General features: G+C 44.0%; 6 protein-coding genes across 6 annotated transcripts; 3 read left to right on the plus strand and 3 right to left on the minus strand.

The window, feature by feature from the left end:
• The first annotated feature begins 651 nt into the window (after window positions 1–651).
• F4813DRAFT_377069 (uncharacterized protein) lies at window positions 652–2,648 on the plus strand. Its single transcript, XM_049245201.1, has 3 exons — window positions 652–1,611; window positions 1,666–2,214; window positions 2,269–2,648. The coding sequence occupies exons 1-3, from the start codon at window positions 690–692 to the stop codon at window positions 2,532–2,534; spliced, it is 1,737 nt and encodes a 578-aa protein (XP_049094659.1). The 5' UTR covers window positions 652–689; the 3' UTR covers window positions 2,535–2,648.
• A 162-nt stretch (window positions 2,649–2,810) lies between these two features.
• Window positions 2,811–4,568, minus strand: F4813DRAFT_302103 (uncharacterized protein). Its single transcript, XM_049240776.1, has 4 exons — window positions 4,366–4,568; window positions 3,889–4,258; window positions 3,779–3,823; window positions 2,811–3,563 (listed from the first exon to the last, which is right to left on the minus strand). Exons 2-4 carry the CDS (start codon window positions 4,045–4,047, stop codon window positions 3,255–3,257), a joined length of 513 nt encoding a protein of 170 aa, XP_049094660.1. The 5' UTR covers window positions 4,048–4,258; window positions 4,366–4,568; the 3' UTR covers window positions 2,811–3,254.
• A 39-nt stretch (window positions 4,569–4,607) lies between these two features.
• On the minus strand, window positions 4,608–9,155 carry F4813DRAFT_302040 (Hydantoinase B/oxoprolinase-domain-containing protein). The gene is made up of 4 exons (XM_049240775.1): window positions 8,991–9,155; window positions 8,323–8,937; window positions 8,023–8,269; window positions 4,608–7,961 (listed from the first exon to the last, which is right to left on the minus strand). The coding sequence occupies exons 1-4, from the start codon at window positions 9,055–9,057 to the stop codon at window positions 5,045–5,047; spliced, it is 3,846 nt and encodes a 1,281-aa protein (XP_049094661.1). The 5' UTR covers window positions 9,058–9,155; the 3' UTR covers window positions 4,608–5,044.
• Window positions 9,156–9,918: 763 nt separating this feature from the next.
• On the plus strand, window positions 9,919–12,525 carry F4813DRAFT_377125 (FAD dependent oxidoreductase). The gene is made up of 2 exons (XM_049245202.1): window positions 9,919–10,669; window positions 10,731–12,525. Exons 1-2 carry the CDS (start codon window positions 10,454–10,456, stop codon window positions 11,805–11,807), a joined length of 1,293 nt encoding a protein of 430 aa, XP_049094662.1. The 5' UTR covers window positions 9,919–10,453; the 3' UTR covers window positions 11,808–12,525.
• A 743-nt stretch (window positions 12,526–13,268) lies between these two features.
• F4813DRAFT_394426 (putative allantoate permease) lies at window positions 13,269–14,950 on the plus strand (the record flags this gene model as incomplete). Its single annotated transcript, XM_049247564.1, has 3 exons — window positions 13,269–13,773; window positions 13,838–14,263; window positions 14,325–14,950. The coding sequence occupies 3 exons, from the start codon at window positions 13,269–13,271 to the stop codon at window positions 14,948–14,950; spliced, it is 1,557 nt and encodes a 518-aa protein (XP_049094663.1).
• A 2,273-nt stretch (window positions 14,951–17,223) lies between these two features.
• Window positions 17,224–19,541, minus strand: F4813DRAFT_383812 (fungal-specific transcription factor domain-containing protein; the record flags this gene model as incomplete). Its single annotated transcript, XM_049245987.1, has 4 exons — window positions 17,224–17,454; window positions 17,533–18,459; window positions 18,518–18,857; window positions 19,525–19,541. The coding sequence occupies 4 exons, from the start codon at window positions 19,539–19,541 to the stop codon at window positions 17,224–17,226; spliced, it is 1,515 nt and encodes a 504-aa protein (XP_049094664.1).
• Window positions 19,542–22,570: the final 3,029 nt, after the last annotated feature.

The following is a 22,570-nucleotide window of genomic DNA, read 5'->3' on the forward strand; positions in this document are numbered from 1 at the left end:
AGGAGGTTTAAGCATCTGAGCATGATAAAGGCTATGGATACAGTAACATCTTGTCAGTTTCGCTCAGTGTATGTATTGCTGTACTATTTTCCTGAGATAAGTGACCTACTTCTGGCAAGTGGATTAGAATTAACCCAAGACTTTCTCAATTCATTCTCGTACGACTTGTAGAGTAAAGTTGAAGTCAACGATGTAAAGATAGTTGAATTCAGAGTTGAGAGTTGAGAGTTGGAAATAGATGGGGTAAAGGGGTAAAAGGGTAAAAGGGGTATATGTTTGAGAAAACTGGCCGGTGCGCTAAACTGACAAGCCAATCGGATTCGAGGTGGTTTTTTGGCAAAGCTGACGGCCGACAGCCAGACAGCCAGACAGCCACAGCTATCACTGTCAAGACTAGGTACCTAATGTACCCAATGTACCTAAGAGCTACCTAAGAGTCAGTTCCCACTTTGTCGTCTGCCCCACTACCAATTTTTAGTGGGATGAAGCTCAAAACCGATAAATGATGAACTTCAAACAAATCTCAAATCTACAAGAAGTGGTGAACAATCTTGTAGGAATTAAATCATCTCGAAGCCGTCTCTTCTATGTAATAACCAGTTCCGTCCGGTGTCTAGTACTTATCTTGAGTTACATCACATACCTATTGACATACCTATTGACATACCTATTGACTCATCCGGCGGTCAATGCGTTTTCTTTTTCGCCTATCATCTTACTTCATCTCGAATTTCTATGGGAGATATAAGCCGCGCCTTCACTTAATATTACAGTCCCTCATGGTAAAGAGAAAATCGGAAGTGCTAGGTGACAGCTCCGGGATTCAATCGCTTTCTCGGAAGATTAGAAAGATGGCAACACAGCCAGCGACTACCACTATTGAACTGAGCCCCAAGGAGGCCCAGCTTAAAGACTTGCTTTTAGATGCTGCTAAATTCATAGACAAGTCGGGAACTATCCAAGATCAGGTCATTTTACGATGGGCTGGCGGCTGGGTTCGCGATAAACTTTTGGGAATTGAATCTCATGATATTGACACGGCTATCAACGTGATGACTGGAGAGGCCTTCGCACTGAAGCTATGTGAGCTATGCCAGCAGCCTGATATTGTCAACAAGCATAGCATAGAGGAATCGGATATTGGCAACCTTCATAAGATTGCGCGAAATCCAGAAAAATCTAAACATCTTGAGACCACGACAATCAAGCTCTTCGGATATGACGTTGATTTTGTGAATCTCCGCAAAGAGACTTACACCGAAGACAGCCGAAATCCCCAGATGGAATTTGGCACCGCTGAAGAAGATGCACTACGAAGAGATGCCACTGTTAACGCTCTTTTCTACAATCTTAACACTGGCAAGGTAGAGGACTTCACGACTGGGCTGGTTGATATGAAGTCGCGGCTGATAAGAACACCGCTAGAGCCATTACAGACCTTCATGGATGATCCTCTCCGCGTCCTCAGACTAGTTAGATTCGCTAGCCGCCTAGAGTTTACTATCGACCCAACTGCCGAGAAGGTAATGGGTGACCCTCGCGTCCTTGACGCTTTACGTTTAAAGATCAGCCGTGAGAGGGTTGGTATTGAGCTTCAGAAAATGCTTACGGGCAAGTTTATCTCTAGTATCATCATAGGATTGAGTTATTAATAAGGTACTATAGGTAACCATCCTCGCAAGTCTTTAGAATACATCAACGATCTCGGGCTTTACCACACTATTTTCACAGATCCATCCAAGACGGATATTCCAGCTCCAGATATCTCCAATTGGAAGTCAGTATATGAATGTCTTGACTCGCTTCGCCGGAACAAGACTCCTGGTTCTATTTACGACGTCCTTGTGCGATCAGACGAAGCCGCCTATTATGCCTGGGTCCTAGCGGCCATCTGCCCCTGGGAGAATGTTGAGACCCCTAAGCGTTCTGGCAAGGGAAAAGCGCCACCGCCATTGGGAACTCTAGCGGCTCGAGAAGGTATCAAGGCACCCAACAAGCTCTGCGATCTTGCAACTGCCGCTCATAAGAACAGAGCGGAAATCATGTCTCTTGTGACAGCTGTTTCGGATAAGGCACCCTTCATCGCAGAAAGAGACAGGTTCGGAATGGCGATCCGGCATTGGGATTCAAAAGCTGGTCACTGGAGGTTACAAGTTTTGTATGCTTTCCTGGTCGAGGTTATGAATGTTTTAGGTACAGCGTCGAAAGACCCGGGTGAGATATTATCTGTTATGGCCCATTTCAGACCCATTACTAACAACTACACAGTCAGCATGGATAAGTTCCTACGAAAATGGCAAGCGTTCCTAGATCACCTACAAGAACTGGACGTCATGGAAGCTCCGTCGCTTAAACGGTTAATCGATGGCACTCAACTCACCGAAGCGTTGGGCCTCAAACCTGGAAAATGGCTAGCTCAAGCCCTAGAGATCTGTGTTGCCTGGCAATTGCGTCACCCAGAGGCTACGGATCCGGCGGGTGCAGTAGAAGAGGTCCAAAGTAAAAGAGCCGAGTTAGGAATCCCGGAAAAATAGGATGATACCCATGGGCTTATGATTATCTTTTAGTAGTCTATCAATAAGAGGATGGTATAATAGAATAATGGAAGCCTCTTGTTTATCTATATTAATATTTACGGCATATTTGATGACCATGTCTTTCCCGTAACATAACTCATCGTAAACTAACATCAATTGACACCTAGGTAAGTTTTAGATGCATGGAACTATAAACGCCATGGGTTTTTGTAATAGATTCGTAAATACCCCATGTTGATATTGATACTGGTTGCTAATATAAAAAGAAAATACCTTGATAATAAGTGAATACCTAAGTACCTAATTCTATACACTTCTCTAGCCAATTCATCATGAATATTATAACTATTGTAAACTTGCAAAACTTCCCCTGTTCGTCGCTTTAATATAACCGCATATCTTATCTTCTTATGAGGTATCTTGCAGCCATTCTAGCCCAAATGTAGGTACATTCAATTTGTTAGTAGATGAAGTAGCTCGATATAATATAATATCGCACGCGCTTCAAAACAGCGAATCAACTCCTATTATCCCGCTTCGCCAGAACAGAATTATCATTCATCCCAACTAAAACACCAGGTAAGACCACCCGCTAAGAAAAAGGAATATATCATAAACCCATTAATAAACCACTTCCTCTCCAAATCATCAATTTTCCCCTGACCATAACCAACCAATTCCAACTCCCTATTACCCCAATCCCCTCTCCTTCCAGCCTCAGTCGTCCCTAACAGGCGTATTTAAAGCATCGTCAAGCTCCCTACCCCTAGACTGAAACAACACACTGGCGTGGCCCAGCAGACTGTCTCGGAACCCTTCGACTTCCGAGCGTGTCTCGTCGAGAAGCTCTCCATCTGCGACCAGTCCTTTCAATTGGTTCAAGAACGGCTCCCACGAGTTCTCCTCCACGTCGTCTCCTCTCTCCGCCACCTTCACCTGCGCCTCGAGCCCGTCGACGAGCGTCTGGTTGGCTTCTTCCACCTGCCGTTTGTAGTCTGCGTCTTCGTCTGGCATGGCAGATACCCCCTTTTCTCTAGGGTGTAAGCATAAGTTGAGGGAGCTGTGGACGTAAGAAAGAGAAAGTCGTAAATAGACTTAGCAAAGCTGATGTGCTAGGTTGGCAGATAGATAGAGACTAATGTTCTCCCCCCCCTGAAGTCCCAAGTGGATATAAGTATCCACTACACGCTCTAGCTTATTGCTTGCGAGAAGGGGCTTAGAAATGTTCGCTTTGGACTCACCGATCTCCGGTTATCGGCGTGCTGGATGCGTAATGCGGAAAGTCCCTGCTGCTGATATCAGCGGCGAAACAGAGAAGCGCCGGTCAGGGAATGGCGGCGATTATAAATACTAGAGCCTCGAGCTCATCGGGACGGCCCATTCTATTCCGTCTAGTGAAGTGGGTTATGGCGTTGACGAGTCCTATAGTTGCTCGATATAATCCACCCCTTTCGGTATCAGGGTTGGCGTGGGACGCATCGTTGACGGCCTGGTAGTCTCTATCTCGCATTGTGACTTACTGATTGGTTGGGTAGCCCTGTCATATCGGTACGGTACGCATGCATTATAACTCCGTAAACACCTAATTGTCTTGAAAGCTCCATGCTCAGAATAAGATTTTCCCTATAACTAGGTAGTAAGTACGTTTTAGTAGGTATCCGGACCGAAGCCAACAAGGGATTAAAACCCACGTATATTAATAACGCGTGGTTAAGCATATGCTGCATAATTCTATAAGTCTCGGCGTTAAACAAAGCGGTGTCTGCGTGGCGTGACGAACTTGCAACATCGAACAAGCAGTGCAGGAGGGTCTGCTGACTTGTCTTACCTGTCATAAATAATAGTAATGATCTCCTGCGATGATATTTATAGTATGTATGGGTCGGGTAGAAAATAACCTCTTAAACATGACTAACATGGCATGATCAGAGGTCGATCTGCAGCGACGGATCTCGGAAGAATAAGCCGCAGAGATGACGAGCGTGCGGGGTTATGTTCAAGGGGCTTCTCCTGAAGATTGGTATAGCCCTTCAAGGGGTTAGGTGGTCAGGTTAAGGAGGAAAAGCAAGGATAGTGGCAAGAGTACTATTCCGATATATGCTTTACGATATAGCAACGCAATCCAACCCAACATCATAGACAAACCCTAACGCGCTAAGAGCTCACAGAATAAACTTGATTGCCGGCGTGAAATACCACAAACGATCAATATCATCAGATCCCTAAGTCCAAAGTAAAAGAATAATTACTATCGATCCAGAAACGACGTGACAATGGATCTCACCAAAGCAACCCACCGTAAACAATTTTCAGATACCCTCTGCAGTCAGAGTCCAATTATGGACACTTCCTCGTAGTTCAAACTGGTTCATCGTAGCACCATTAGTCGAACCCCCTTTTCCTAATGATGATCCGTTGGGTTCCGGTGTTCCCCACCCTCCTCCACCAGGACTATACAGATAGGAACGATCAGTTTTCTTCGAAGATGTATGCAGATGGAAGCAAACTTACGTGTTGATGATAACGCGCTCTCCGGGAACCACGTCCAACTCCATCTTGCCTCCGATGTTGATAGTCCGTTCCTTGCCGCCCTCTTCCTTTTTGATGTAGAGGTTCTTACCTACAGCACCCGGTTCACCGCCTTCTAAACCGTACGGGCGCATTACACGTCGCTCGCTGAGGACGGAGACGTGGAGCGGGATCCGGAATTCGACGTCGCGGATACAGCCATCACCTCCACGATATCTACCAGCTCCTCCGGAACCCTCTCTAAGCGTCCACCTCCGGAGGATCACAGGGTAACGCAGTTCGTATACCTCCGGGTCCGCACACCGCGTATTAGACATATTCGTGTGCACACCAGAGGCTCCGTGCCATGCCGGTCCGGCTCCCGAGCCGCCGGCAATAGTCTCGATATAACCGAATCCCGGTACCTCGTTGCCCGAATCGTCCGTGCCTCCTATACCAAACCCAAATACGTTTACACATCCTTGCGACGCAGCCATCGCGTGGAAAGCGCCTAGTATCACGTCGGTAACCCGCTGAGAGGTAATACTATTACCCGCACAGACCGCCGCCCACGGGGAGGGGTTGAGAATCGTGCCTTCGGGAAGAATGATGTCGATAGGAGCTATGCAGCCTTGGTTCAACGGTATATCCTGATTAATGAGGCATCTAAGCGAGTATATAACCGCAGAATAAGTAATTGCTTTTGGCGCGTTGAGGCAGTTGAGGGTTTCTTCCGACGTGCCGGTGAAATCGAATACTGCGTTTCCCGTCTCGCCATCAATTTGGATCTGCAAAACTATGGCCGATCCATCGTCCATGTAGTCTTCGAATGAGATCGGTTTGCCATTCAGTCTTTTGGCTACCGAGCGGAGATAGTTCCTCACCGCCACCTCTGCGTTTTCTGCTATCGCGTTCATATATCTGTGCACAACGGGTAAGGTGAACTCTTTTACAAGAGCGTCAATCAAATTAGCACCCTTTCTGTTAGCCGCAATCGCGGCGCGCATATCGGAAAGGTTGTCCTTGTAGTTGCGAGATCCGCTGCACCCTGTATATTGCGAAGGTTCGTCATACAGGAACCGACGTGTCTCTTTCTCGTTGAAGATACCACCGCTAACGATCTTGTAGCTTATAGTGGCAGCGCCCTCTTCATATAGGAACTTACTATTGGACGGCATGGAGCCTGGACTAATCCCGCCCACGTCGGGATGGTGACCTCGAGAAGCAACCCAGAAGATGATGTCTTTCCCTTCTGCATCCCATATCGGTGTCATAATTGTGATATCCGGAAGATGTACGCCACCAGCTATAGGGTGATTACTGCAGAGAATATCGCCTGGCTTAAGAGTATCCCGATATCTCTCATTCTGGAACCTAACGGCGTACTCCATCGACCCAAGATGAACCGGAACATGGGGCGCATTCGCAACAAGACGACCGTCAGGGGAGAAGAGGGCACATGAAAAGTCCAAGCGTTCTTTGATGTTAGTGGAAACCGATGTCTTTTGGAAAGTCCTTCCCATCTGTTCTGCGATCGACATAAATCTGTGTCCAAATATCGACAACCGGATAGGGTCGATCACCGTGGTACTCAATGTCTGAGTCCTCTTAGAAGGGAGATCGAGTATGACATGGCGGCTAAGAACTGTTGCCTTGACAAGAGGCTCTACAATTATAGTCTGGGTGTTGTCGATGATAGTAGCAGGTCCTTGAATGACGCATCCAGGCTTCAGTTTCTCAAGTAGGTAGATAGGTGTATCTGTCCAACCGAATCCAGAAAAGTAGACGGGAGACTTGCCATCCTCGTCAGCGTTAGTGACATTAAATTTCGCTACGGAAGCAAGCTCGCGATTTGGTGACTCGTTCGCACTATCCATAGACTCCCCAATACCACGGACGCGGATATCTTCAAGAAGTATGTTCTTGTCTGGGAACGTAAACGAGTACTCACGCTGATGTTGGCGGGTGAATTCTGCAATATAGTCACCATCGACCGGCTCGAGGATCATGAGACTATTATCAGTTCCTTGATACCTTAGGTTCAGATAAACTTCATATTTTATACGATCCTTTGAAATCCCATCAAATTCAAGTTCCTGAGTTACTTCCGCCTTCAGCTCGTTAACAGTTGGTAAAACAGACTCGGTCGTAGTAAAGACGCCGGAGCTAGGCTTTTGAGCTTCATGAACAAGTTCGGCGAGTGCCATGCCATATGCAGAGAGGATAGAGGAGTAACGATGGATAATAACTCTAGTGATCGATAGCGACGTTGCGATAGCGCAAGCATGTTGGCCTCCGGCACCGCCAAAGCAAGCAAGATGATGAGTCGACGTATCGTATCCGCGGGCTTCTGTTAACGCGCGTATCGGCTTCGCCATCGTTTCGTTAGCGACATCAATAAAACCCATAGCAACCTCCTCAGGGGTCTTGTTCTGGCCAGTCTCCGAGTTGATTTGCGCAGCAAGCTCGGCGAACTTCTTTCGAGTAATCTCGACATCTAAAGGCTCGTTCTCGCTCTTCCCAAAGATCTTGGGGAAATAATCAGGTAAAAGACGACCGGTCAATGCGTTTGCGTCGCTAATAGCTAACGGGCCACCTTTGCGATAACAAGCCGGACCGGGGTGTGCGGCAGCCGAATCAGGTCCTACGGCAAAGAGACCGTGTCTCCAATGTAGAATACTTCCTCCGCCAGCCGCAACGGTATTAATATCCAATTGTGGCGCCATTATGTTTATTCCTGCGGTGATATTTTCGAAGGTGTGCTCGAATATACCATCAAATCGAGACACATCAGTGCTCGTGCCACCCATGTCGAATCCGATAATAGGTATTTTGTCCTCCGGGTCGTAACTAGTGCCGGCGTGGCCAACGACACCTCCTGCCGGGCCCGAGAGAACAGCGCGGAGTCCACTAAATCTTTGCGGCGTCAGTTCTCAGTCTATTGTATCTATAAGATTTAAATGACCTGTAAACTCACTTTCTTATATCTACCAGACCCCCATCGCTTTGCATGAAAGCGCAACGCGTATTAGACGATTGCAATCTATCTGTGAAGCCCGACTGGAATCCCGAAATATACTGCTGTATGACGGGTGTGAGATAAGCATCCGCAGTAGCTGACATACCTCTCGAAATCATTTTGATCATGGGCAAGGTGAGGCAAGACAGTGTCACCTGAGAGAAGCCAATCTCAGAAGCTATGTCTCGGACAGCTCGTTCATGGTCTGGTATAAATGTTAATTTCTCATTAATCAATAGCGTTATTATAGTTTAATACCTTGGAAGGTATATGAATGAGCGAGACAAACACATATACTGCGGATACCCTCATCGTAAAGACCTTGCAGATCTCTTCTAACGCGATCTTTGTCCAGAGGTTTGAGGATTCGGATATATTGGCCATTGAGGCCCTGAACTAAATCCGGATCACTCTCAGCCGTCTTACTGATCGCCGCGACTTCTTCCTCATAGAATGGATTCTGTTGGTAGCCTTCGACTGTGACTCTTTCAGCTACCTCGACGACTTTCTCATACAGCACGTCTGGGCGGACAATGTTCAAATCGAATAGCTTGGGCCGTGATTGGAGGCCAATTTTTAAGCTGTCCCCAAACCCTTCTGTGATAAGAAGACCAACCTTCTCGCCCTTGCGTTCTAGCAGCGCATTCGTTGCTACCGTAGTACCCATGCGGATGCTAAGATCTTCGAATAAAGAAGTGTCGATTGGCTCATTACGAGGAAAACTCTTTCCGGTAGCCTTTTCAAGGATACGCCTAATACCTTCGATAGGTGCATCGTCGTAATTAGAAGGGTCCTGAGACAGAATCTTCACTACAATATCATCTTCTCGTCCCTCGATTATGCCCAGGCAATCAGTGAAAGTACCGCCTCTATCTGTGCTTGATTAAGCATTCTGTTCGGAGCCACTGGCTAAGGTAGCGGCGTACCAATAGCAATCTTAATTCTCAATTTAGAATCTGACCCCAAGGGTCCCTGACTACCGTCGGCAGCCATTTTAGAAAGTCGAGACCAAGTTCGAGAACTCGGGTTTGAGACTTTGAGTCGATATCATAAGAGATAGACGGTTTCTTTGAATGATATATGACTAGTTACGTAGCGCGTGTAAGTCATATGAAGTGTGAATGCTGCATCATATGGCAGCCAGATAAGGAATCGTGAATCTTGGGAAAGTCGGAACAACAAAGTGTCGATCTAGGTAACACAGGTGTAGATGATTTAGTAATTTAGTTCGTTGGTTGATTTATTGTAGTTACCATTTACCATTTACCCACGTGGATGGCATAAGTCGAGACTATTCTCGAGACGAGACAAAGAATCCGGCGATTTTCCGGTGATGGTTTACTTGGTAGCTTTCTAAAGAAACGCTGTAGAGAGACGCTATAGATTTAGTAGTACCCACCGCCCCCCCCCCCCCCCACAGTCCCCGTCACTTTAGAAAGTGGGTCAATTTCCCTATTTCCACTCAACCCCGCCTTTCTCCGATACGGATGTGGATCACGGACACAGATTAGTAGGCAGGTCAAGCCGACGGCGCTAAAATATCCGGGCGGGGCCCAATCAGGACCCGCTCTCCATTCCGTGATGGACTCATATTATACATAGTAGGTATGTAGTACAAAGTATAAAGTATATACCTAACCTACCTAGGTAGGTATGTAGGTGTCTTATATATTATATTGTATTAATTATATTTTAGTATATCCTATATATCCTATATCACATATGTATTCCGTATATGGTATATGTATTACCCCGGAGCTAGTACGTATATACCCCACAGGTTGATAATTTAGCTAACCTAGGTATGTAACATACCTACCTCCCTAAGGTACGATATGCACGAAATCCCTAGCCCCTAAATGCCATGTGTAGTCCTTTAGTACAAATATATCCTTAGTACGTATATCCATGAAGCTTAGCAATCCCTAGTTGGCATTCCCTAGTAATCTCCAGTCACCTATCCTATCCTATCCTATCTTGTCTAACTGGCCGTGGTAACCCTCCATCGTGTAGTCTCGTGTCGTCTAGTCTCCCCTGTCTCCCTGCCCTTAGCGGTTTCACCTACACCTGCTTATTAGAACACGCTTAAACGTAGATTTAAGAGAAATTTAGAAGAATGTAGAGGGAAACCAAGTTTCTTGTCCTCCGCGTTACCCACTATCATAGAGTCTAAAGGGGTCTCCATGTCACGTCAAGTCGCGGCAGAATTATCTATCGTGCGACCTATTCTTGTGGATCGGCACACCCCGTTTCCACTTCGTAACGACGAGAAGGGTTATAAAAATGAGGCCGATGTCCGCAACGTAGTAGTATTACAAGAAGCTTTCGTAGTTGTAAACACTCCGAACATCACGATTTCCTTGCGAGCACTTACTTGCTCTTCGCTACAATGACTACACAAGATTCCCTCAAGCCGTCCGTGTTGATCGTTGGTGGAGGCTGTTTTGGTCTCGCTACCGCCTACACTCTAGCTTCGTCTGGGTATACAAGAGTTACAGTTCTCGAAAAAGATGACGTGATACCGAGTCGTTTCTCTGCTGGCAACGACCTCAATAAAGTCATCCGCGCTGAATATTCTGATAATTTCTACACGGATCTCGCTGTAGTAAGTAGACAAACGTCGACGTGCTCCCTCTGGCCTTTCACTAACGCACTAGCCGTCGTAGAAAGCCATCCGCAAATGGCAGATTGACCCGTTGTACGAACCTCATTTTCGCCAGACTGGTTTCTTAAATGTGACTTCAGAAAGCGCCACGCAAGCAACCAAGGATGTGGTTACGAATTATCTCACTTCAATCAGGGAACATCCGGCATTTGAGGGGCAAGTTTCAACCGTTCACGGTGCAGAAGAGATAAAGAAGGTTGCACCCGCGTTCACTGGTCCCACGGCAGGATGGTCAGGTTATTTTAACAAAATGGCTGGATATGCTCATTCGGCAGACGCATCAAAAGCTGTTTACAGTGCCTGTATTAAGTTGGGCGTCAATTTCGTCCTCGGTAGAGACAATGGAGAAGTGACTGAACTAGTTTATGACGCCATATCATCTAGAAGGGTGTGTGTCGGGGTTAAGACGCGTGGTAACCAGATATACAATGCAGAAAAGGTCATACTGGCTTTAGGTGCTGACGTTCCGGGTTTGATTCCTCAGTTAGGGCCACAGGTTACTGGCCGTTGCTGGGGCGTTGTGCACATCCAACTAACGCCTGAAGAGGCCTCGCCTCTCAGGGGCATACCTGTCACTAATGTTCGGGACCTTGCCTTTTTTTTCGAGCCTGACAATGCCACCAACAAGCTCAAATTCTGCCATATGGGGGGCGGCTTTACTAATTTTGCCTTGACCAAAAATGGATTATCACTTCCCTACGAGAAACTAGAGGATTCTCAATTCATCCCATTGGATGATGAGGCCTACGTCCGTAAACTGCTACAGGAGGTGTTTCCCCAATTTGCAAACCGCCCACTAATCGACAAACACCTGTGCTGGTTTGCAGATACGATAGACTCCGACTACATCATTGATTTTGTCCCGGACACCAATTCCTCGCTTATTATCCTCTCTGGAGACTCGGGTCATGGGTTCAAGATGCTTCCAATCTTTGGAGAGTTCGTCAAGGAAATTTTGGAGCGTGGGTCGCAGAATATTGCGAAGTGGCAGTGGAAAGATGATACCAAACTCAAACCAACAGGGACGTGGCGTGGTGACACGACCACTCAAGAATTGTCAGAGATACTACGTGCATAGCTAACTATACAACATATGTATGATGAGAAGAGGTACCTAGGTACTATGTCAACCCCCTTTCCCAAGTAAAAAGGACAATACATATTCCTCCGCGTAGCTAGGCCCACGGAGAATACCTAAGAAATTCGGACCCCGACGTTCCCGAGCTTGCCCGAGCCCATCCGGATGTGATAATAGTTACATAAGTAACTATTGCAATCCCTTAGCTACCCCTAGGCCACTGAAACATTTAGGAACAGGGAGTTACATTAGTGGTTTGGTCTTGAACGGACTCGTAGTTCTTCGTGTGATAGCATAGTTATTTGTTTCCCTAACTCAAACTTATATTTGACGATAGGTAACAGGTAGGTAGCCTCATTGAATACCTACCTTAGGTACTCTTTAGTGACATTGTGATATTTATATTGCGATGCTTATATTCTGGTGTTTAGGTCGTAGTTTTTAAACCGGCATCTGTACCATGCGCGACCAAAAGTATTGTAGCATTTATTCATAATACAAGACTCATATCATATGAGCATAAAAGTCCTGGATTATTTGCTAGTAAGATAGCTAACTACTTGAAACTACTTGAATAGCATGTAATTGATTGTTTATGGCAGCGCTATTCTCATTCTGAAGCTGACCACATCACGTCAAAAACAACCAGCCAATAAGCGCTCACAAGGTGACATAGCCGCAGCAATATGACCCAGAGAGTCGGTAACAGTCATGGCACAATGGACAGACTAGGGTTCATGAAACTGATATCGTGCTCGACGGCATACACATGTCGCTTAGATCTGCGGATGGACTAGATACATATGTAATTACTTACATCAGATCCTAGCACGCGGCCGCTCCTCTCTCCCACAAAGCCCTCTCGTAGTTCCTATTGGTCAAAATGGTATCTCGGACCGTTAAGTAAGAATATATCGGAGTTGTCCAGAGCTCCCCGCTACATCGACTCCTTTTAGACGGGAGTTTTCTCCACAGTACGCAGCCAATACTGTCAACACCCCTGGCTCGGGCAAATGAAAATGAGGCATTGCACGGCCCTAAGACCAGGTTCTCGTTATCAGACGTCACATGCCGAATCTGGGCGCTGCCACCCATTCGTCGCCTCGAGCTTCTCTCAGAACCGAGCCGTACTATTTCGGCTGACGCTGGGAAGCTCGGACCACGGAGGGTTTCTCGATGTGTGATGCTGAACTCTGTGATCGTTCTAGCGCGTGTAAAACATTGGCATGGAATGGCGCCTCGGATATCATGGGCTGAGAAGGGATTGATATGGACAAAAAGGTAATAGTTACGATTGCGACTACTGCTATCATTCCGATTCGCATTGCAAGTCCTAAGCCTGACAGTCGTTTCCCCCCAGATCTTCTAGGATCTGTAGCAGACTGTCTCGACGCGTCACTAAACTAAACCTCCAACAGTAGAATCCACGGTTAGAGAGCCCGCGGTTTACAAGCGCATACCATGCATCAATCTAACGAGAGCAAGACCGACCAGAAGGAGACCGTGCTCGCTGAAACCGAGGCCGGAAGCCATGGAGTCGACGACCTGGTGGGACTAGGACGCGACGCCGACGTCGCCGCTCAGTTTCTCGCCTCCCTGGACCCATCCATCGTCAACGAGCCGATCACCAAAGAAGAAGCTCGACGCGTACTTTGGAAAGTCGATCTGATCATTCTGCCTCTGCTTGCCCTTTCAGTAATCATAGCGGCGGTAGACAAAGTCATAATCTCTAATGCGGCCATCTATGGCATGCGCGAGGATACCCATTTGGTCGGTGACCAATTCTCCTGGGTCGGATCCATTTTCTACTTTGGCTTCTTGATCGCGGAGTGGCCTGGTAACGTCCTGATCCAAAGGCTTCCGATTCGGTCGTTCTATGCCGCAACGGTCCTTGCTTGGGCGGGTCTTACTTTTGCTACCGGTGGAACAAACAATTTCGCGAGTCTAGCATCCGTTCGCTTTCTGAGTCAGTCATTCCATACTCCTTAATGAACCCACGGAGAAGCATCCAAAGCTAACGACGGTACTAGTGGGCATCTTTGAGGCTGTAGTCTTCCCCGTCTGTACTTTGGTTTCGGCTATGTGGTGGACTATCGACGAGCAACCAATTAGGATCGCCATCTGGTACAATACCTTGTCTTCGGTCGTCACGGGGCTCTTCTCGTACGGCGTTGGCCATAGCAACTCCAGTGTCGCCCCATGGAGACTACTATTCTATATCCTCGGGGGTATTACTACCGTCTGGGCAGTGATCCTCTACGCGTTCCTACCAAGCTCGCCAGTCGAGGCCTGGTGGTTGACGGATCGACAGAAGTACGTCTGTCTGGAACGGGTCCGCAAAAGCAATACCGGCATAGAGGACAAGAAGATCAAATGGTATCAGGTCAAGGAGTGCTTGATGGAACCCAGAGCTTGGCTGATCTCCATATTTGCGTGCGCTATCAATATCCCAAATGGTAGAAAACAAACCCGTCCCTAATCCACTAGATAGCCATACTGACATGGATCTTTCTGCAGGCGGCCTGGTCACGTTTGCGGCCATAATCGTCAATGGTATGGGTTTTAGTCCCTTAGACACCACCCTCTTAGGAATACCAACCGGCGTCATCGCTACGACTTGGTCTATAATCTTGAACGTTACCGCAAGCCGTCTACCTGGTTGGCGATGCGTTCTCATCGTCTTTGCCATATTCTTTCCCATGACTACGGCGATATTGCTGTGGAAACTTCCTTCGGATAACAAGCTTAGTCTCCTGGGTGCCTACTATGCCTTCTATTCGTACTGGGCGCCTTACACTATGTGCACTTCTCTTCCCATGGCTAACACATCAGGGCACACTAAGAAGGTTACGCTGAATGCAATGTTTTTTTTAGGGTACTGTGTAGGAAACATCCTAGGCCCCCAAGTATTCCGGGCCGATGACGCCCCAGAATATCACAAAGGGTATATCGGACTCCTGATATCGCTTATTATTAGTGCCGTGACTATTGCAGCTTATGGTTTTACGTGCTATTGGGACAACGCTAAACGTGACAAGCTGCAAGGAGGCGCCCCGGTGCCCCAGACAGAAGAAGAGAAATCACGAGAAGCCTTTTCTGATATGACGGACAAGGAGAAGCTCAATTTCAGGTATACTTACTGATCAGTCTTCGATTAATGGCGAGGTACATCTTCCTACGCTTAGATTGGCTTATATTATCCAATGCTGGTAGAGTTATACGAGGTACTGAGGGAATTACATAATTATTATCCTAGGTCCCTTCAATATATTTGCTATATCAGGTATGTAATACCGCAGCGATAGCCTAAATATCCCACCAGTATTCTTGAGTCGGGAGAAAAGCCACCAATAAAGTCGTCACGACGTGATCCTGGATAGGATGGTCTTTGTCTGCGTTACGTACCCGCGGCAACATTAGGAGTTCCGGAGGTGCTAAGCTAATATCTAGAAAGGGAGGGATTCGTCGTCATCTAGTCTAGAAGTCGTGCGACTGTGCCGGAAGTGTATCAGAGATCCTCACGGGGTGGATCCGGACAGGCTTTACGTACCAGAAAATAGGGATCAGGACTTTTTAGTGGACTGTTCTATCGGCGATACTGACCATTCTTCGGGAACCGTAGAATTAAGACGGAATCCCTAACTATCCTATGAATCTCAAAGCATGTTTTCGGCAGATGTGATAAGATAATTACAAGTACCGCCTTATAACTTGTGTCTTTTGACAAGCAACTAAAAAGATATTTAAGAGTTCCTTTTGATCTTTGGTTTAACTAGGTACCTAACCTAGGTAGTTAGTAATCTAACCTAGGTTAGTATTGTCATTGTCAACAATGTCTAAGCTACTTCTCAAAGTCCTCTGAGAATACTATTAACCTAGGTTAGTCCTTAGGCTATTAACTATCTCGAACTAACCTACATAGTGGGGTTTGTCTGGCATTTACTAATACATAGGAAGCACTAATGCACGGGCAACCCGCACACTATGTATTAGCTCGCTTCGACCTTCAATTGCGGTGCAACTGTGGCAATGTGGACCCCACGATGTGATGGAGCAGTTGAGTAGTCAGAAACAAGTCCGCTCTCATGATTTATCGGCTTAGCCTTCAGTTCTTTCAATTCCTTATTCCCGGGAGAAAGTCAAATGGGGCTAGTTTATGTTAGCATCTTTACACCTTCTTATTTCCATGATGATGTGACGTCCAACTTGTTCGACAAAGCTTTTAAATCCGATACCTGGTGGATCATAGGTAATGATCACCATAAACCCATATTTATTATGCTTTCCCTCTTCTATTCCTGCTCTTGTCTCAAAGTTATCATTCCGAAGCGTACGGTTGATCCCAACTTCTCATGATGGACATCAATTTGACTACCTTTCCTTTAAGAGTGCCTAATCTATCAAGAAGGCTGTATGCCGCACTGACAAACATTCATCGTACTTGGCTTTTATCGAGTACCTAGGTATATCTCAATATCGCAAATCATCTTTAATCAGAGGGATTTAATGGGAAAGCTAGGAGTCGGCTGTGTCGCCATTGCAGCTTTCTAGAGAGTTGGCACTTTCAAGTTAAGAGATACTTCCAAGGCCTAGCTTTGATTCGACGAAGAATTGGCTTGTAAGATGCCTGCGGATGTCGTAGCTAGCAAAGACAAGCAATCAGTTGCTCCGACGGCAAGGATGGGCCGTGCTGTTGATTGCTGGTGCATACCGTGATGGTTCGAGTTTCGACCTTGGCTAACATCAAGGCGACCAGGCGAGGCCATCTTTGGGAATATAGCTATCCCAATGCCATACAGGGAAACGCAACACCTGGGTTGAGCTTCAAGAGCAAAAAACTTGAGTTCTCCTAGTTTCAGCCTGGCAATCGCACAGCCCGCGTACTTCGACTGGCGATTACTCCGTCATCAGCGACCCGAAGCCCGTTACTAGATTCTTTGCTATCACCGACGACCAGGTTAGGCTCGCTCGTCGTATCTAGACTTCAAATATGTCGCGAAGGAATAGAGATACCCCGCATTCTCTAACCTGGGCTCGATAAGTAGGTGGAAACATGGATTCGAAGACGACCAATTTGGATTTCCTCACGAAATACGAATATCTTTCTACCCACAATGGATTTTATTGAGCTAAGTAGATTACCCTTAATCCTGACCAAGACGATTATCTCAGCCTGCCAGCCGATAAACCCGCTTTTACATCTGCCTCCAGTTAGCTAACCGAAATGTCTATGCCGCTAGAGAAAAAAAAATCAATGGATAGATTGGCGATCCAAAAGTTGCCAGAGCAAAAAAAAAAAAAAAAAAAAAAGCCAGTATGAACCCATCCCATACTGAAGTCGTCCGACAAAACTACAAATCATTCCATCGTTTCAGCGGCAGCATGAACTCCTCGAGTTTCCGCATAAATCACACAACTATGTAAGGCTCAGTAAGGATGAGCCCCCCAGCATTGAAATCGCACGTTCCCAAGGATATCGTGTTCGCTGCCTACGACTCGTAGACGATGTGGGACCACCACCCTTACCATCGCAACTCCCAGCAGAATCACTAGACGATGCGAGAAGTATTTTTCGCGGGTTTTCGTCGGATCCTAAATCACGTTGGCGCCAGACCATCTTGATGACAGTAAGCGCTGGTGGCAGGCTCTAAATAAATGTTAACAGACAGCCTCGTCGGTACTCAAAGGGGATATCTGGCCATGATTAGGTAGTATATCGACTTACCCCGAATTTCTTCTGACTCAGAAACATGTCAAATATCTCCATCACTTGCAGGCGGTCATCATCAGTAGAGGCCATGCATCCGGCCACAAATACTGGCCAAATAGGAAGGGCGGCAGTGATAGGTCCCGTCTCACAGATGAGTTTGACATGGGAGAGGGTTTTCTGGATGATGGCAGAGCGGTTCTTTCGGCATTGCGGGACAATATGAGGGAGATGGGTGGCGCATGTTTCGTCGAGAAAAAGAAGTGCAGCCAACCTGTTCGAATCTGCTGTCATCGTAATAAACTCTAACTTGCGCCGGAGTTCTTCAGGCTCGAGCTGAACATCACGATTCGTCCCAGCCTCCAAAACTTGGATGTTTTCCGGCGGTACCTGTGTAAGGGTATCAAGCTTGAACTGAATCTCAACCACCCTACGTTCTAATGCTTCCGTATCGGCATCTTGGTGGTTTGACTCATCGGAGTTCTGAGCATCACGCAGGTCGCATATGTCATTAATAATAAGAAGCAGGCGGTTACTAAACCCTTGATGGGTATCAATTTTGTCCAGCTCATCGTTAAAGCTAGGGCCTACGAGGCGGAAACCTAACTGTGCTGTGGAATCTCCATTTCCATAACCGGACGACATGGTTCGTGACGCTGCGTTATAGGGCCCTTCCAAGCCCGCGTAGTTTGTATTGTGGCGCCCCTTGTGCGTGGTTGCCGGACTTCCTAGGAGCTTCGATAGGATATGTTTATATGATGGTATCACATCATCAACGTGGAGAGTGCTTTTGGCCATAATTAGATGATACATTAGGTATTGTTGGCTGAAGTGCAGTATTCCTTCGTAATCGGCGGAACGGATATTCTTTTCCAGACAGACATCCAACAGCCCGAATATGCCTACAAGGTGACTTATCCAAGTTGATTTGCAATTGTCGCTAATCTGGCAATATCCATTTTATGAGCTACAGCCAGAAAGTCGGAATAGGAAAGCGACTCACATCATACCAACATAGCATAACAACTGATACGAGGGCCTCGAGACATTTAGCTGTATCGATATGGTCGCTTTCCAGAAGACGTTTAACGTCCACCAGCACCCGGTGTCGATGCACCAAAGCTCTACGATGAAATTTAGGATCTTTTGTCGCCATCTTGACGGCACTTACTGCTAACATAGCAGAGAACACAGTACTGGAATGCGATGCCATTGGAACGATATGATATCGAAATGGATTATGCTGCCGGCCATCAACCAGAGAAGCGTTAGCGCAGACGACTTCAGTATAATACCGGGGTATAAACTCATCGAATCTGGCTAGTTGATGAGTGAAACTGATGCTTCTTCCGACGGGTGCTGCCAACTTCCAGGGAAATACGCGGGACCCGCCGCCGCCGCCGCCGCAATATTGAGATAAACAAGACAAATGAGGATTATGGTGTTCTTCAACGCTAGCTTGAGTAACTAATAACTGGTCAATACTATCGTCTTCCTCTGCATGATCATCCTCAAGTAGAGCTATATTAGTAAGAATGTCTCTGAAGCCTTGCGAATCCCAGTACAGTTGGATATCCCTCGAGAAGGTGTTCAAGAAGTACACAACGCCTTTAGACCTAGCGCGATACTTTGCTGAGCCTGGAGATTCTTGAAAACGTCCTTCCAAAAGTGCTGTAGGCGTGCATGCGTCTCGGATGGCGTCTTTCTGTTTTGGGCGCCATACTCCCTGGCGGCCATGACGAATGCCACGAGCGACCGAATCTTCAAGCCACTGGAGGCGAATACCATAGTGGCAAGTTAGATTCGTCTTTTGGCATCTCCGGCAACGCGGTTTAGCTTCTGTACTCGGCTATAGCTTAGCTCTTACAAGAACAGGCATAGTTTCTCAAGTGGGTTAGTGGTTTAATAGACGTACCATCGCATTTAACACTTCGATCTCGACAAGCCCAACAGCCTGTTCGGGTTCGAGGGGTTCGAGTTGTTGAAGGAGGAGATTGCGAGGAGTTTGACGAGTTGGAACTAGGCATTTTGGGTTTTGAATGGTATGTGGTGATATGTTGCTTGTTTCCATCAATAAATGTATTTTAGAGGGCTCGTTGTTGATGTTTAACAAGTAAGAACTTGGGGGGTGTCAGAGGGACTCCCCGTTGGCCTTAGGTGACGGCCTTGGGTGATAGGACAGCTTATCTTTACCGTTTTTACAGCACCTACATACCTAGAGCCCCCGACTCCCCGGTCCCGCAATTCCTGCACAGTGTGGGCCTGAGCGAGAGGCTATGTAAGTCGGTCTGTCAGAATGCTTTCTTCCCCTCACTTTTCACTTTTCACGCATCCAATAGTAAAATTAATGCAGCTAGGACTAGCCTTGGAAAGTGACAAGTTTTGACAGTTGATAGTTGACAGTTGAAATTAAAGACACATAGAAAATAAGAATATTTTAAGGTTGTTACTTAAAATTGAAAGCGCATTCGAAAGTATAACACAACACATCTTAACATAGGTACCTAAACTATACACCTCTTTACAACGTATGTTGCACTTTCTTTGCTAGCCTAATACCTTCTATCTCAAGTATTTGACGAGGTAAAGAAATATCCTCGTCGTAATAAGAAGGTACGTATGCCGTGCATACATAGGTACCGACATGCGCACGGTGCATTATGAAGTCTCAACCTTGGAAATGACCAAAAAAATCAAACAATGTCAAATAATCTCTCATGCAAGAAGCAGGCTGCGATGCATACATTGACGAATCTAGGCCAATGCAGGATCTCGCCGGCCCTTCATCGGCTCTTCAATTCAGTAAATTCCCATTGTTGGAATAAGGTTCAGCTTGGGGAATTATAGTCTATAGACTACCGAACAGGTACCTAACTAATAATAGACCAATTAAAAAGACTCTGGACGTTATGGACCAACAACCTCCGCTAAGTGCAATAAGTAATAGCACCAATCATCTGCAAAATATTAGATATCATTCAACTGCGCCCCGCTATAATTCTGCATGTACAATACCTACGCGAGCTCAACGTCATTCTCGCGAAATCAGACTTGAAAGCTACGAATAGCAAATATGATTGGCTAAACTAATACTGCGCGGGCCATTCTCTCTTTTCTAACAAAGCATTGCTAGTCAAGAGGATAAATAGGTACATATCTTGCCAGCCTTGTATTGCTCTTGTAAAAATATCGAGAAACCGAAAAATCATACCGTTATTGATCCTACCGACGATGCCGTCCATACCTTATAGTCAACTTTGCCACGGACCAGCTGAAAAGATGACGAGGACTTCAAATATGCATCTAACCCTATTAACAGCAGAACGGTCATGCAAATACTGCCCGAGTTCACAAACGCGCAACTACAAGTGTTTATAGGTATTAACATACGTCGATTCAAGCAAACACAAAGTATATACGCATTCCTTTTTATATACCCACTGAAAGTTTGGCTAGTGTCACATAACTAATACGTACTAAATAGGCGTTATATGAGGTTTAATTTATCATATTACTGATAATTTAATTAATCGAGGTAAAATCGTGGGAACGCGTGTTACACCGTTATTTTATATAAGATTAAAGATTTTTAAATTACTTAATATAGTTAATTAATTTAATATACTCCTTTAAATATAATTAATAAGTTAATTTAATTTAAAATATTTCGATATTTTCTTATTATTTAAATTATTAATAACTTAATTTTAACCCGGAAAAAACCTTTAATTATTTTTAATTATTATTAATATATATTTTTTATTTTATAACTATTTTACTATTTAATTTTTATAATTACCTTATTTATAAAAAGTCTTTAATATTTATTAAAATTAATTAAATTTTAAATCGTTTGTATAAATCTTTTATAAAAGTTTTAATAAATTTATCCGTAATTATATCTTTTAAAATAACGTAATTTATTTTAATACGGCTTTATTAAACCTTTTAACGCACTTAATAATTATATATATCCATATATTTTAATTTAATCTTTAATTTTTTAATATCTTTATTAATTAATTTAATTATTTATTTATTATTATAATTAATTTTAATAATAAATTAATTTAAATTAATCTTAAAAATGTAAATTAATTTTATAATAAATATAACCTTTTTTACCGCTTATAATAAAGTTAATAATTTAACTTTTATAATAAATATAATTATTATATCTTATTTATTAACCCTTTAATTTATTATACCTTTAAATAACTTTATTACATATATTTAAAAACTTTTTTAATCGTAAATATTATCGATAAATAAAACATTACTTACAGCTTTAAAAATATTATCCCTTTTTAATTATAACACATATCTTTATATATATTTAAAATATAAAATTACTTAATTTAATATATTATAATATTTTAAACCGAAGTTATAATTAAATTATAAAAATTATAAAACTGTAAAAATTATATTTAAACGTATAATCATTATAATATATAAAATAAATCTTATATATTATTAATAATAATAAATATTTTTAAATAAAGTTATCCTTTTATAAAGAAATAATTCTTTTTTAATTATTAAAATATTTAAAACTTAATTTAAAAATTTTATAAAATTAATTATTTTATTAATATATATAAATTAATTTAATTAAATAAATTATTTTTCCTAATTCTTTATTATTTTAATACTTAAAAACTATTATAAATTATTATTTTTAATAAATTAATAATATTATTTAAAATTTTTAATAAAATATATTATTTTTTTTTAACTTTAAAATATATTATAATATATTATTAACATAAATAAATAATAAAATCTTTTTTTTAATAAATATATAAGATTTTTTAAAAATAAACTTAAAACTTAAGGTTTTTAAAATCTTAATTAATTTTTTTTACTATAATAAAAAGGATTTTTATAATTTATATAATATTTTAAATAACTTGAAAATATTATTTCCTTTTTAATAGTTTAATAATATTTTTATAAATATATTAAACTGGTGTGGTGCCACATCGTTAAAAACAAGGGTATTATTATGTAATCTTAAATCATAAACCATATAAAGGTTTAATATTTGTCGTAT

Source organism: Daldinia decipiens, assembly GCF_022478715.1.
Source record: "Daldinia decipiens strain CBS 113046 unplaced genomic scaffold F4813scaffold_61, whole genome shotgun sequence".
In the NCBI taxonomy this organism is placed as follows: domain Eukaryota; kingdom Fungi; phylum Ascomycota; class Sordariomycetes; order Xylariales; family Hypoxylaceae; genus Daldinia; species Daldinia decipiens.